At 40.9% G+C, this 16,119-nt stretch overlaps 1 protein-coding gene across 2 annotated transcripts in view; it reads right to left on the minus strand.

The window, feature by feature from the left end:
- Positions 1-16,119, minus strand: part of TTC13 (tetratricopeptide repeat domain 13) — a 59,822-nt gene that overhangs the window by 28,037 nt on the left and 15,666 nt on the right. Inside the window, exons 4-9 of one of the 2 annotated variants that reach the window (XM_021712287.1) lie at positions 13,966-14,031; positions 12,416-12,508; positions 9,747-9,863; positions 8,670-8,780; positions 2,137-2,219; positions 103-244 (exon numbers count right to left, since the gene is read on the minus strand). In XM_021712287.1, coding sequence (XP_021567962.1) covers positions 103-244; positions 2,137-2,219; positions 8,670-8,780; positions 9,747-9,863; positions 12,416-12,508; positions 13,966-14,031 — 612 coding nt within the window. The remainder of the gene's footprint in view (positions 1-102; positions 245-2,136; positions 2,220-8,669; positions 8,781-9,746; positions 9,864-12,415; positions 12,509-13,965; positions 14,032-16,119) is intronic. The other variant, XM_008057952.2, reaches the window with a different exon arrangement.

Here is a 16,119-nt window from a genome sequence, read left to right on the forward strand (position 1 = left end):
GTACAGGCACAATTCTAGGCTCTCCTTCGCTATTCCTTTCACCAGACTCTTAAAGAACAATCCAAACTCCACCTGGAGAGCTTCTTTTTAATGCATGCTCACCTTGAAGTTCTTGAGGGCTTCCTGTAAGCTGCCGTGGTGATACAGCATCATTCCCCGGAGCTGGAGGGTCTGCACATGGTTCTGGTTGAGCAACAGGGCCTTCTGAAAGCTCTCAGTGGCTGCTTCAAAGTTGCCCAGCTCTCTAGGTATTCAATGAATGTTATGAACACAGTATAGACATTCCAGTACACATGCAGAACAAGCTACCCTCAGAATTATGAACCAATATGAGAATAAGATACCTTGATGGGGTATTCCCTTTGTCACTATCATTTCACGGACTTTGACGCATAACATTCCATTTATAAGCTCCTAAATCTTACCAGCTTATAGGACAGCCACAGAGCTCTTGAAGTTCTCTGAGGACAACTAATGTATTGATTTCCAAAGGCAAATGCTTATTCAAACCCCTCTCCCCATTCATGTTGCACTCTTAACTCCAAAAAGATGTGTGTAAATTTCAGTATATGGATAAAAAGATACTTTTCCCCTTTGGAAAAAGTATACAGATTATAATAATATATAATTTCATCATTCTAAATCAAATTTACATCCTTGAAACTGCATTTTTCAGTCACTGAATTTACTTCACTTAAAATCTAGTAAAATATTATGTAATTTAAAATTCTGAAAAAGGAAGCATATTTTAGAATTTGAATTTCGGCAATCATTCCAAAATAGAAATCGTTGTTACTCATCAAGTTTCTTTATATATTAGAATTTTTACAAATAATAGAAGTAACTTCAAAATATTCTATACATTAATTTTCTATAAGTAATGAACATTTTAAAACATACAAATGCCCTCTTACATTTATACAGCACTTTACAAGGCACTTACACTATCTGTTTACTACAAGGCACTTACACAAATTTGTTTTCAATTCATATTCCCAACAATTCTGTGGGACAGGAAAAATAAATTTCATCCCCTAAGCCCCACACAAATCCAAACACACTTTCCTCCAGTTAGCATAAGGAGCTTCTCAAACTATCGCATCAGATAAGTAAGCTCTTAAACTCAACTATTCCCACATAAGGCGCCTAACAGAGGGACTTTCTATTGCTGTCTTTCTTTTCTAGCTTTTATAGTACCTTTGCAAGTGAGAAACCTTAAGCTCAGAGGGATTAGATTCACACCAGTAAAATGGGTGGTGTGTAAAAAGCCAGAACTAGATCAGGCTTCAGCTCCTTCCATCATGCCATGGCAACTCCTTTTCAGATCAGAATCTCCTTTTCTTTTTTTGAGCTGGGGTCCTACTCTGCTATCCAGGCTGGCGTGCACTGGCAGGATCATGGCTCCCTGCAGTCTTGATCTCTTGGGCTCAGGCAATGCAGTCTTCCTGCTCAGTCTCCCAAGCAGCTAGAAGGACAGGCATGCACCATCACACCCACCTAATCCTTTTATTTTTTTATTTTTTGTTGCAGAGATGAGGTCTTGCTGTGTGATCTAGGTTGGCCTGAACTCCTGTGCGCAAGCAGTCCTCCCAGCTCAGCCTCCCAAAGTGCTGAAATTTCAGGCATGAGCCACTGCACTCAGTCGCTGTTTTTTAAACTCAAAAGTCAGAATAGCTCTATTCATTGGGCAATGCATGGAGTTGTTCTAGCCGTAACTTCTCATTCCTGATAAAGGTGCATTATACTCATAACACTGGCATCCCTTTATTCTAGTATTCTTCAAAGAGATCACAGTAATATGGAAATTAACCTCAGTTACTTAAAAAAAAAAAAAGCAGCGGCGGCAGCATCTATAACCCAGCAGCTTATAATGCCACTATTCAAAACAATAACCTTGGCAGGATTAACATTTCCTAGACCAACATCCAACGGGCATCATGATATCTTCTGACACACCACTCTTGCTACATTCAGAGACGATATCAACACATCAACAGACAAGTCTATAAATGCCTACGCAGTGTAAAATGCCCATCTGGTAAAGAAATGCACCTTCGTTTTAAACCCTGCCGCTTTGTGAGGCACAGTCTCCCTACTCTCCACTCTCCCTCCTAGCCCAACTATTATTTGACTTACCTATAGGCCTGCCCTAGACTTTTATACGCATCAATAAAATCAACTTTCTGCTTCAAAGCTTCTTTGAAGGACTCAATGGCTTCCTGCAAAAATCACGTAGAAAATTACTTCATTTGCATTACTATTAAAACCGAATTTCACTTAAATCACTAAAGGATTTAAACGTACATTACATATAGTCTGACAGACTTTCTTTTAAATAGGAGGACTTAAAAAAAAAAAGAGGTAGAAAATGCAATAAACTATTAGAAGGATTTAATTTCAGTAGTAAACAAATACATTGCTATGAAAAATAAGAGCCCTAATTTCTCCCTTTTAAAATGGGAAAACAGTTTCCCACTTCATCTCCTGCATTACTATCTCCTTCATTAGGACCGTGAATACTAATGATATTACCTTCATGTTAATAGCTGTGAGAAATAATCTAAAATAATTGTAACTAGCAGCATTTAAAACGGAACCAACAAAAGAGACAAAACAAGAAAGTCCAATGTGAAACTGCTTCTAAAACATGTAAAAAGGCCCCTAGATTGGTTCTCTAAAGGATTCCCATGAACTACAAAAAAATTAAAAAAAAAAAAAAAAAGAGAAAGAAATAGTAAAACAAAAAACTTTAAGGTTGGGAACATTTGGGGGTAGCTTCCGTCAGCCTAACACCAAGTCTGTGACCAAGGAAGTGAGAACTGCTACAGAAGCGCTGTGCTTGGGGAAGCTACCCTCAAACATGCATGGTATACTTGGCTACTGCCTAACTTCCTTTTTACTTAGGAAAACTCTTCATAAATGTACCGTTCCATTTAAGAATAAGCAGCCTAAGCTTAAACCAGCAATGGCTGTACTTAATTGTTTACCATAATAAAAAAAATGAAGATATTGCACACTTTTCCTAATAGACATATCTTATTAAAGCTACCTGATATTAAAAATAAAACATCATGATCGCTAATAGTTTAACAAAAAAGACTTGCCTTTAGATAATTTCACACCTGATTAGACAGTTCACAGGAGAAAACTACTCAGATGTCTTATGCCTTGCAAATAGTAGGCACTCAATAAAAGTTAATGGTTTGGCAGGCACAAAAATCATTTTGCAAAAGTAGCACAATCCTAATTTTTTCCAAAACACCATTCATTCCCTGCATTGTGATTTGCTCTGAGGGGGCAGCAGGGCAAACCGGATGGCTTTCCGACTCTTCCAAGACAACAATGGGGACAACCACCTCCTCATTCAGGACTCCTACTGAATTGCTACTGTTGGGTAGAGGTGAGCAGGGATATATTTTGACCTTGAAGAAACACGAAAGACCACTTTTAATGAGGCTCCTATGCTCTTTTAGGATTTTTACAATTACATCCTTCATTCACCAACGTGTATTGAGCGCCTACTATGTGCCAGGGATAGTGTAAGGTACCGGGAGACGAAGACGAGCGGTCATTATCTCTGACTTCTAAGAACGCACAGTCTAGTTAGAAAGCCAATGAGGGAACCAGGTTATTAGAATATAAATTAACAGCTGCAACAGAGATATGAGTAAGTCTCTGGGAATAAAGAGAAAGAAACCACTAACTGAGCCTGGGGATATCGGAACAGGCTTTAGGGAGGAAGGGCCAACAGAGCTGGGTCTCAGAGAAGGAAAAAGAACTTGGGGCAAAGGGCATCTTAGAGAGGGGACAGAGTACCATGCGATGGCACAGAACACTCGGAAACAGTGAAGGCTCTGGCGCAGCAGGAGTGGCCGTGTGGGTGGGACTGGGAGAGGGGAAAGACTGGAGACCGGGCTCGTGTGGCAGGCGGGGGTCAGGAAGGGCTGCAGGTCCTGGGCCAAGCTGTGCGGTCGGGCAGTGACCCTGCAAGCCGTGAGGACTGGGGCTGCACACAGGGCCATGACTCGGGGAGTCTACTCTTGAGAGGCGGCGACTACCAGCCCCAACAGAGAAGGCAGACGGAGAGGGAAGAGGACGGAGACGGGAGGCTGTGGCAGGCGTCCAGGCAAGAGATGAGGAAAGCCCGAGTTCGCAGAGCGGCGGAGAGAAAAGAAGGGTCGAGCCCAGAAGACACCTGAAAGGCGAATGTGGGGATGGGGGAGCAGAGGGCGCGAAGCTTCTGAGCCGAAGAGCCCGGGCTGCTGGCAAGAGCGCTCGCCGGCATAAGGCAGGCCAGGAGAAAGGACAGCTGCGGTCGGGTGGGGGGGGCGGGAGGGGGCGGTGAGGCCAGGTCGGGGCATGTTAAGTCTGGAGTGCTTGTGGACATCGAGGTGGAGATGCCAGGGGGCTGCCCACTCCACTTACGGCATGCTTGGACGCCACAGTTCTTCAAAGTCTGACTTCTCTTCAGCTTTTAAGAGTCTTTGGTTTCAGGGTTCCTGTCTAATCACTGCACAGCTCTCTCTACCTCATTCTGCCAAAGAGGGGACATAGCAGAATCAAGATTTTAAGGCGTTGGGAACAAAGAAACTACGTTTGAATGAACTGATTTCTAAGCATATGACCTGGCCCTGAATACACTTGCTTGGCAAATGCCATTACCACCACTTTCAGTTCCCAGTTTTCTTACTGGTTGACAGACAGCCTCCACTCTGGGGAGGTTTATCGTAACCAAGAGAACACCCTCAGATCGCTATCGAAGTGAAGGCTGATAAAAATAACAGATGCCTAGAATATCCAATTTTTGAAATATCCTTACAACATAGATAAAATAGATGGATTTCGAAAGAAAAGTTTTTGTTGTTGTTTCCCTAGGAAGATATAACATGCCTGATAACAGCCACTGTATTGGACAGTTGTGAAGTTTATAATATAACATTGCCTAATACACTTCTAATGTATTGTATCATAAAGTAATCACCCACTTAATTAATTTCCAAATTGCCGTTGGCCTGGAGAGACCACCTTTAAGATATAATGATAGCTCAAACTCATGGGTCCATTTAATACTTGATCTGGGTGGTTGACAAGAGAAACACAAATTATCTGGACCAAGTTCACTTACTAATTCAGTCATTTCACCACGGACTCAGTTTTCCAATTTGTGTAATGGGGTTACCCTTTGCTCTATCGATACCCCCTGGAGATATCATTGAATGAATGAGGCAATATGAAACCAACCTGATCTCTTGGACAGCAGACCTATAAAAATGCAAAGAAAAGCCAGGCTCGGTGGCTCAGCCTGTAATCCCGCGCTTTGGGAGGCTGAGGTGAGTGGACTGCCTGAGCCTGTGGGTTCGAGACCCACTTGGGCAACTTGGTAAGACCTCATCTCTACAATACATCAAAAAATTAGCTGGGCGTGGTAGCACATGCCTGTAGTTCCAGCTACTTGGAAGGCTGAGGCGGAAGGATCACCGAAGCCCAGCAGGTTGAGGTTGCAGTGGCCAGAAGCGGCCACTGCACTCCAGTCTGGGCGACAGAGTGAGACTCCGACTCAAAAAAAAAAAAAGTAAAGAAAAGAGCTTCCATCTATTACACTTGTTGATGCTGTGCTTATGAGCGTGGTAAAAAGCAGAAAGAACCAAATAACTCGGTAAGACCGGTTCACTGAGGGGCTTCTAATGCTCTGAAAATAAAAGCATTGTTTCTAGGGTCTCATCATGTAGATCTAGGATAAACCAAACCGAATTTTAGTCCTTATCCAATTTGTAGTCAGTGTTTCTCTTACAGCTTTTTTCTGGAAAAAAAAAAAAATGCTCATTTCCAAATAACTCAAAAAGCCCTGTCCACATTCCTAAATCTTGCTTTATAGTAACAAAGTTAAAAGTGAAATCATTTAGCCGGGCTCGGTGGCTCAGCCTGTAATCCCGCGCCTTTGGGAGGCTGAGGTGAGTGGATTGCCTGAGCCCGCGGGTTCGAGACCCGCCTGGGCAGCGAGACCTCATCTCTACAATAAATCAAAAAATCAGCCAGGCGTGGTAGCGCACGCCTGTAATTCCGGCTACTCGGAAGGCTGAGGTGGAAGGATCGCCTGAGCCCAGCAGGTCGAGGCTGCGGTGGCCGGGAGCGGCCACTGCACTCCAGTCTGGGCGACAGAGTGAGACTCCAACTCAAAAAAAAAAAAAAAAAAGTGAAATCATTTGTTTGCATTCACTCTTTAAAATATTTTTAACCTCTTCATACCAATAAGTTGGCTTTTTGTTTTGGTTTGTTTGCTTTACTTCTAATCTTTTTCTCCCCCATGAGATATTCATGGGATATACTTTGAATATAGTACTGTGGGTCTGAATTTTTTTTTTTAAATTTAAGGTGACTGTCAGAGAAGATGAAGAGAGGCAGATACAAAATAAATTTTAAAAGTCCACCTAGCCAGGCTCAGTGGCTCAGCCTGTAATTCCGCGCCTTTGGGAGGCTGAGGTGAGTGAATTGCCTGAGCCCGCGGGTTCGAGACCCGCCTGGGCAGCGAGACCTCATCTCTACAATAAATCAAAAAATCAACCGGGCGTGGTAGCGCACGCCTGTAATTCCGGCTACTCGGAAGGCTGAGGCGGAAGGATCGCCGGAGTCCAGCAGGTCGAGGCTGCAGTGGCCGGGAGCGGTCAATGCACTCTAGTCTGGGCGACTGAGTGAGACTCCAACTCAAAAAAAAAAAAAAAAAAAAGTCCACCTGGCAGCTGCTCAAAGCACATTTTAAGAAATTACTCTCAAAACCTACAGCTACCTGAAAATCCTGAATGGGAGAGAGAGAGAGTTTAGGACTACTCTCCACGTACTCACAAAAGGGATGTGAGGTGAAGGAAACAGAATTTGCAAAACTTCTCTTGGCTTGGTTTTTAGTGGAATGGGGGTTATTCTTTTAGAATCCATAAAACTTATTAAGTTTTCACAGGTAAAATATCCATAATAATATTTGATTCTTTTTTACAGCTTACTTTTCATATACAGCATTTTATTTAATCCACACAATTAGTTGAAGAGGCAAATAGCAGAATCATTTCTACTTTATAGATGTGGAAGGAGAAGCTGAAATAATTTAGGCAACATATCCATGGGGCAATTAATACAGCTCAAAGCAAGTGCTCAGACCAAGACCTCTAACACTAAATTCAGTGCTCTGTCCTTGAAATTCTTTTATTCCACTAATACTTATTGAGCACCTACTATGTGATAGGAACGGTCCTCAATGCTGAGGATTTACAGCATGCAGCCTTTTTACAGGTAAACCCTCTCCCGCCTTCCAAATACATGGAACACTAGAGCCTCGAAATCCTCAGACCTGTTCAATCATAAAATGTATGTTCTTTCTGTCAGAATACACTTCCCTGGCACATGCTGTGGAAATTCTTTCCAGCCCTCAAAGTTCTGATTAGGTACCACCTTCTCGGGGAAGACTTTCTGGGCATCCTAGTCAGAGGGGACTGCTGTTCAGTTGTGCAGGCCGACACATTTCACTCCTAGGCTAGTCTGTCTTCAATCAGGTAGACTGGATGTGTACCACATGAGGGCACTTCCTAAGTGCAGGCCTTGTGAGGCACTGAGGAGTCCCAGGTGAAAGAGTCAGCTCCCAGCCAGGTTCCAGGCCCCTGGCTCCAGGCACAAGCCTGCTCACATCAGGTTCTCTGCACAGTCTCAGGGGATGTGAAATCAAGTACCAGGGCAGGAGGAAGGGACAGGCTGAAGCCTACATTTCCACCTGACACTTAGTTCAGGCAGCTTTTCTGTTTCCTTCTGGATCTTCTTCCCGACAGTCAGACAGTCTTCAAGTGACAGCAATACCGTCAATCTCAGAAGTATCTCCCAACCTGCTCCTGCATCTTCTCAAGGCAGCTGGGCAAGTCTCTTTACCTCTAACCTAGAGCATTACCAATATCTCCAAGTCAGTTTGTCTGCCCCCCATTCCTCAGTTACCACATTGTCAGAATCTACTTTCTAAACTACAGATTTGGTCTCAACTGTGTATTTTCTCTGCATCTAGAATTTATAGCTCCTCAAATCAAAAGGCTCAGCATGGCACTCCAGAACGTGCCTCAACCAACTTTCCAGCCTCAGTTCCCTTCGACGCGCACACAGCCACGTGTCACTCTATGAACTGGGCACCTTTTCATCTGCCCAAGTCATCATCCACAGGCTTCCTCGCTGTCTGAAGGGCCTTTCTTCTTCTGCCTCCACCACCAATCCTACTAAGCCTTCCAGGTTCAGGACAAAGTCCATGTGTTCTCTGGAACTTTCTCTAACTCTATGGTTCAAATGAATCTTTCTTATCTATGTTTCCCAAGCTCTTTCTTTGCATTACTTTCTTGGGTGTGTTTACCATACAATAAACTATATGGGGGGAGGAGGAAGGTTTGTAACCTGCATCCTTTATAAATGTGACGTATCACTTCTCCTTCCTATTAACCTTTGATCCTCTCCCTGTCTGTACCTCCCTCCAAGAACCTAGCAAATAGTAGGAGCTCAATAAATATGTTGATTCAGACTACTTTCTGAGATAGACCCGTCAGACACTCGAGGTATCATTTTACAAAACTAAATTCCACTAAAGTCCTCCCACTCAAAAAAGAGAAGCAGAGTTATTACACGGTACACATACTGCACAGCACTTTCACCTTCAAAAGTCCTCTGTGAAAGAAAGTTAACCCTTTGTATAGCATAGCTATAGGTTGGTTTTTGTTCAGTTCTAAGGACTGCTGAAAGTCTTCGTGGGCTGTTGCATAGTCCTACAAAAAGGAGAATGGGAAAAAAATAGTATTCATTAGATATTTAAATATTTCTGAACTTTTGATTGGCAAAGAAAAAAAAAAACCCAATTCATCTTGTGCCCTTTTTGGCTTTGAAGGAAACATTTCATGATAATAAATATTAGTTGAATGCTTACACTGCTTGTCAAATAGCTGGTTTTCTTAGAAAACTGACTGTGACAAAAACAAAGTTTTAATTTAAGCATTTTGTCTCAACTACAAAAATAATATTATTTCAAATACTATTAAAGTATTTTTAACATCTGTTAGAGAAACTTAAGTGCTAGCATTTTGTCATACATACTGATACTTCTAAAATAATTTTGCCTTAGATCAATGTTAAAATGTGTCATGCTGAGATTTTTTTCATATATTTTCTTTTGCAGAAGAAAATTGTTATTTAAAGTGTTACAAACCCACAAAAATAACCGTAGCAATCATAAATGCTACTGTAATGATTAGATTTGGGTCATTTAGAGAAGCTACCGTCTAGAAAGCCATGTTGGTTCGGGGTATGGTCCTCGGGATGTGCTAGCCAAAGAAATTCAAATTGTATCTCTGAGTTTAACAATCATTGATGCAATGCATACCTGCTTCCCTATGCTGACACTCGCAAGAAAGGCTGAAGCATAATCCATGAACCACATTTATTTTTTCTCTGTTTCTCTCACTCTCTCTCTCTCTTTTTTTTTTTTTTTTTTTAACACTAGTCCAGAATTAGTTACTGCAGACAGCTCAAACAAGAAAATGTGTTTTTGGTACTTAATGTTCTGCACTGGTTTTAATTTCAGCTAAAGAAAATGCTTTTATAATGGTCTTGTAGCACAGACATATTACTAAACAGCCTGAAATCCAAATCTATCAAACAGCAGTTTTCTAAGGTCAAGGGAAAGGCGAAATTTTTATAAGCGAGAAAGGAAATGTTTCAAGACAAAAATCATTCACCTCTGATATAAAATACAGGGTCCCCCGATGTCTGTACAGCCGTGCTGAGGGCTGAAGCTGAATGGCTTTAGTAAGGTCATTTACTGCTTCATTAATTCGTCCCAGAGGGGACAGAATCTAGAAATCCAAAACATGTAATCAGGAAAAAATCCAATGATAAACACTAAAACTGCCAACATTTTTGACTTTTCAATTCCACTTCACCACATTCCATTCACAAAATTATTCTCAGCAGGCTGCAATCCTTGACCCCACGTCCTATGTAGTGGGGTTCAAAGTCTGAGATGCTACTCGTCTTCTTTGTCCAGTCAAGGGTAAGGGTACTGACCTATGACTGCAGCAACTGCCTTGTCACTGTTTCACATTCTGGGTTGTAACAGATGTGGCTTTTCTTGAAATGTGATTTTTTTTCTTGACCTATACTTTATCTTTCAAAATTTCACACATATTCATATAGAGGCCAAAACTGATCTGAAAGATAACTTTCCACCATTAAAACAGACAGATAATTGGACACAGATTAAAGCCCATGGTCCCCAGCTCTGTGGTAAGAGGAGTTAATTGACAATTTCTAAGATTCCGGGTGCTCTCTAAGCCCTTTATGCTAGCAACTCTTAACTCTTCAGTCATGATCCGTAAAGCAGGAAGACACATATCTGCAAGACTGTTTGGAAAAGCCTTTTTGAGTCAATCAGTTGCATTCAGGCAACATGACAATGCAGAAGGCAGTTTAGAATGTGAAAGTAAACCAAGAAGACGTAAGCAAATCCAGCAGCAATCAAGCCCAAGCACTTTATCCTGACAATTAGGATTTATTTTGTTCTTATTACATAAGTCATTTCTACCAAGTTTTAGTACCTGATTTCCTACTCTGCAAGAGTTTAAAACCAGTAAGAGAGAGGATTCAGGCAGCCCATCACCAGTAGTAAGAATGACAGCTCAGAAAGAGGAAAGAAATGGAATGCACGCCCGAGAATTCAAAAAGCACAGTGGGCTGGGGTTACATTTTAGAAGGAAAACATTCATATGTACTTTATTAACCCCTATAACACATAACTGAATTATCATAACCTAGCATAATAATCAATATGCATAATAATGAGTAACTTTAAATGGCTAAATTATGTTCATTAAATATAAACTTTCAGAAAGCAAGAAAGTGAAAGATTGCTCAAGAAGTAACTTCTGACATATATCAATGGCATGTTATAATTAGCTGGAAAAATCACTAAGTAATAACATTATTGCCCAATAATACCAGGAAAGGAGAATAATACTATATATTTTTAAGACAACTGAAAATTATGTTTCTAATTACCAATGTCATTTTGAACAATTAGCTTTTTATTAGATTTGCAATTTTTAAAGACTTGTTAAATAAGTCTTATCTAAGTACATTTAATTAAATTCATGATTTATCATATTTTAATGTAATGCCAGAGTAATGGAGGGAAAAAGCATCAGTGCTCCCACCCAGGAGGAGATGACTACCAAATTTGCACCAAATTAGCCATTAAATACCAAACAAATCCCACAAGTGTCTCATGAAGTGACAAGCAAGCTACAGTCACTTAACCCTTAAGGTTAAGATCCAAAATAGACAAGAGGTAAGGAGTTATATCATTAACTGAGGACGAGATTACTCAAAAAGCTAAATCCCAGCAAAATATAAAATTTACTTTCAGACAACTCTAAGATACTAAAATTTTAAGAACAAGAATATCACAAATATAGTTTTTAAATTACTAAACACTTAGCAATTCTGTTATGTACTAGTTTTCTCTCCCAAAAGAGAAAATAAAAAGCAATTTTTTAAGTTTACCTATGAAGTCATACCACATCAGATGATTAAAAGTTAAGTTTTATTCAGATTGAATAGATTAACATACAAGAACCCTGGATAGCTTAAGAAAATGGTTAGACAAACACAATTCTCTTAAAAACATTTAAAGGAGCACCTTTGCACACATTCCCTCTTCTCTGAACACTCTTCCCCACCTGGACCTGCCAGGCCGTGGGATGGGATCAGCTTAGCCTCACCTCCTCAGGCAGGCTCAGCAAACCCTCCCAACATCTTCCCCTTCTGTTCCTGCAGAAGCACCTTGGCCATTATCATGTGGCATCTTCATCACACGTTATCTGTCTGTCTCTCTGTCTCTGCCTCAAGTCATAAGCTCCCTGAAGGTCTGGTTATGCTTACCTGATCTATGAAGATAGGTATATCTCATAAAAATTACATGTAAGTGCCTACATGCGTGTGCATACGTGCAACACACACACACACACACACACACACACACACACACCCATCAGTGGAAGGAAGGCATCCAAGGACTATAAGTTTCAGTCTGACCAAACTGTCTTGCTAAAGTATGTCACACATGCAGTAAATATCATGTTATATTTTTCAGTGAATATTGACAGAAGTAGTACACATCTTAACTACATATTTAATACTAAATATTACTCTTCTATGTTAGATCAGGGATATCACTCGGTCCACAGTTTTCTAGTAATTTCAATAATGCTTAAAGGCATTAAATACCTATGTAGGAAAACACAATGATTATAAGGGAGCATTACAATTTACAAGTAATAAAATACTAGGAAAAATGTCTGAGATTCAACTACCCCAATAACAACAGAGGGAAAAAGAAAACCACACTCACTTCTGCTCGCTGCTCAAATACCTCTGGACGATCTGGTTCCAAGGTAATTACTCGGCTTAGTTCGAACAGAGCAAGCTCAGCATTCTTAATGTCCTTGAAAAGGCATTAGCTTAGTATGAGACATACTGTTACTCAAAACCAGGGTGAAAAGTGTTTCTGAAAAAACTAATAATTCAGCAATGATATAACCCATTGTTTAAAAATAAATATGAACTTTTCTTCTGCATAAGAGATTTGCCAAGTCAAATCGGCCATGATACTATGACTATTTAACTCAAGTCTGCCCACCCATCAATCACATTGGACCTAGCTACCTCTCACAAGTTCCACAGATGGCAGGATAGTAACTAAATTTAACCCGTTTAAACACTGAATCAACAAATATCAAGGGATGAGTACATGGAGACCAGCATGCGATGATGCTGACCAGTGGCATTGGGGGAGGAGAAAAGAGCCAAATCAGTGTCAATCAAAACTAAGCCTATCAACCTCTCCCTTAAGAAGTCTAGGTGAGTTCTCTTTAATATGTGCATGTTACTGTCACATTTAAAGAGCATGTATAATTTCTTATTACAGATACAGATAAACTTTATATCAACATATATCATTTTAAAAGGTGAGAATTAGGTAGGAAGAAGCAGTCTACTTCTGAACTTTACTAGTGCAGCTCCAACCCTGGCCGGTTAAGGATACTATGAATACAATATTGTTTTCTTCCTAAACACATCCATCAGCCCTAATTCTGAATTCATTCTCAGGCCTCTATGTCTCAGAAGTATACAAATATTTCATAAATTTTTTCAAATAGGGCAGCACTAGCTTAGTAAAACATTTTTAATTTTAACAAATTTTAATTTAAATGTTAAAGGGTTTAATATTTTAATGTAAAAATTACAAAAGTGACTTCCTCAAAACACAATTTCACATAAATATTTTCAGTACACGATAAGACAATAGAAAAAGTTTACATACGATGTTCTAAACTAAAAACATAGAAAGCTGACTCTCACACCATTTCATGATTTACTATATAATCTCATGAAAGTCTTCATTTTTATACCATAGTGCCTTTGTGAAAAATGTACTTATTACAACCTTTCACCTAGAATAATTTTATTATAGCTACTAAGACAGTATACCAATCTGTGAAAAGTATAAAGTATAACAAAAAGACATTTTACACACTAACAAACCCCACAAAACTTTTGTTACAAAAGGAACTTAAACTCTAAGTCCTCCTGCATCATCAGTGCTTAGTCTCTGCTTTGACCACTGAGTATTTCTTAGGACTGCAGTCAGGGTCTCAAGCTTTTCTTGGCTATGTCCAGTTCATCAAAACTGACTTCAGAAGACCTACGTAGAAGTCTCCAGTCCACCAGATACGAGCCACTGGATCTTGAGAAACTGCCGTTTTCTCCTCTGTGGACTGGAACAACAGCTGCCACTCGGCTTCCCATCAGAGCTCAGTGAGCAGTCAGTAGTCCCAGTGGAACCCTGGCCCCTGCCCGGTCACGCAGGCACTATGGCGATCGTAACTGTGACATACTCACATGTAGTCCCTTCTTTCCATAGGCTATCCCTCGGCCATAAATTGCACTAACCAGATCAGGCTCCTCCTAGTCAGACCAAAACAGAAACACGTCAAAAACGATCAACAAAAACAAAAAAAATCAGTTTCTGCCTCAAGCACGTTAATGCCACAAGTGACAGCTCTACTTCCTTATGCTACGACCACTCGTGTCAATACGCAGTTCCCAACCTGAAAACTCTATGACTGGCAGCATCAGCAATCACGTCAGAAGAGGAGAAAAAAGGAGGCTCGGGAGTAAAGAGATGTGAGCAGAGGGTTGGGTAATGTCTCTTAATGGTGTGTTCCTTCCTCATATCCATGAAATAATCTGAAAAGGAAAGAAGCCTTCAGTGCCGTCACAATGAGGCATGTGACATGAGTCTGCTCCACAATCTGCTGGGGATTAATCCAATCCTTTATGCGAATGGGTTGGAATTAAAAGCCAAGCCCTTTCTGCATCCTGCTCCATTGCTCTCTCCCATTATCTTCTAATCCGGGCAAACTGGATGAAAACACCTACCAGGCCCAAGGGCAAAGCATCTGCTGACTCCGGGAACCCAGTCCTTATACACAGGTTAATGGTATGAACTATCATCTCTGCTGAGTGAATGAAATGCCACTAGTCTACAGTAAGCCTCTACCATTTCTATTTCTTCTCTGAATCTTTTGCTATATGTTTAATAAGGAGGAATAAACAGGTGCCTGTAGCTGTAAGGTCCTGGGTGGAAATACTGATACTGCTAAGGGATTTAACAGACTGGTACTCAGCTAGGCACTTGCTAGGCTAATCTACTGCTCAGTTTCAAATCTAATATAGAGTATCTTCCAGTAGCGTAGAAAAGAACACATCCACTTTAATGATGAGTAAATGGGGGGAAAACAAAAGAGAAGATGCCCTGCGTTTAAATAAAAAGGCTACTTAAATAGAATGAGGTACATGATATCCAGTGGTAACCTGGCACACTACTGGCCACAACCCAGACAACAGACTGGCCTACATGGTGCGTGCAAATGTATAAAAATTCCACTAAATAATTTTCAGGTTTCTAGCTTCTCTTGAAACATCAAAAGACTCAACAGATAGGCCCACATTTTGGCATTCTCACATGGCAAAAAATAAATGAAAAGATATTTAGAGCTAAGTACTGACTGCCTTTTGTGATGAGGAGTGGGAATTCATCAGAGAGGGCCCACCCAATGCTGCCACATTACATCAACTCACGTTGCTCATTTAAGGTACCTCCCTGGCTCTGGATTTATAACTTATGTGTGATTGGCATAAAAGCTGTTCATGCTATTTGCCAAGGGGAAAAAAGCGCAAACCATAAACTACAGATGAATGAATGGCAGTTATATCTTATAAATAACACTTATATGTGATCGTGTGGGTCCTCACGTGCACAAAAAACAACTCTCCAAAATACTAAGAGGCAGTCTCTGGGGAGCGAGGTCACTAAGTCTGTTCCCATTGTACTTAATACCTTGTGGTATTCCTTTTAATTGTTTAAAACAAACATGAGTTTACTTATAATCAGAAAAAAAGATGTTTCAAGCAATACATGTTCCACTGTGGACCATTTAGAATACGAAGCACAAAGCAGAAAGTAAAGAGCAACCTATAATCCAGCCACCAGAGATCATCACTTTAGACATTTACATATTCCTCCTGGCCTAAAGAAAGGCAGAGCAAGTGGTCTGGGAGAAGGTGGACACAAGTGCTGGGGGAGAGCGGAGCTGCAAAACAGGGCACGTCCTGAGAAACTAAAGTGAGGCTGCCATCACGCTTGTCCACAGCAGGAAAGCCAGAAGACAGAACAGCCAACAGAGTAGAGCAGAACCTCGGCCAGTCTTCGGCGGGAGACAGTGAGTTCACAAGTTCGTTCTCAGATGACACCTCCAGAGAGAACAAAACCCACACTCGGGTTTGTTGCAGTTTAAAATACATTGTCCAAGCAGCTTATCGCCTAACTGAGAAAAAAAGTTTATTACAGATGACCAGGAGGGGAATCAGAAAAAGGTGTGAGTGGTTATCCTACTGATGGGACTGGCACTCCCAGATGCCGGTGGCCAGGGCTGGCACTCTGGGGGGCATCCTCGTTCTCCGGCCAACACGCCCCTCATGGATTCCAGCCAC

Source organism: Carlito syrichta, unplaced genomic scaffold (genome assembly GCF_000164805.1).
Source record: "Carlito syrichta isolate Samal-C Ts95f unplaced genomic scaffold, Tarsius_syrichta-2.0.1 Scaffold303169, whole genome shotgun sequence".
Classification (NCBI taxonomy): Eukaryota; Metazoa; Chordata; class Mammalia; order Primates; family Tarsiidae; genus Carlito; species Carlito syrichta.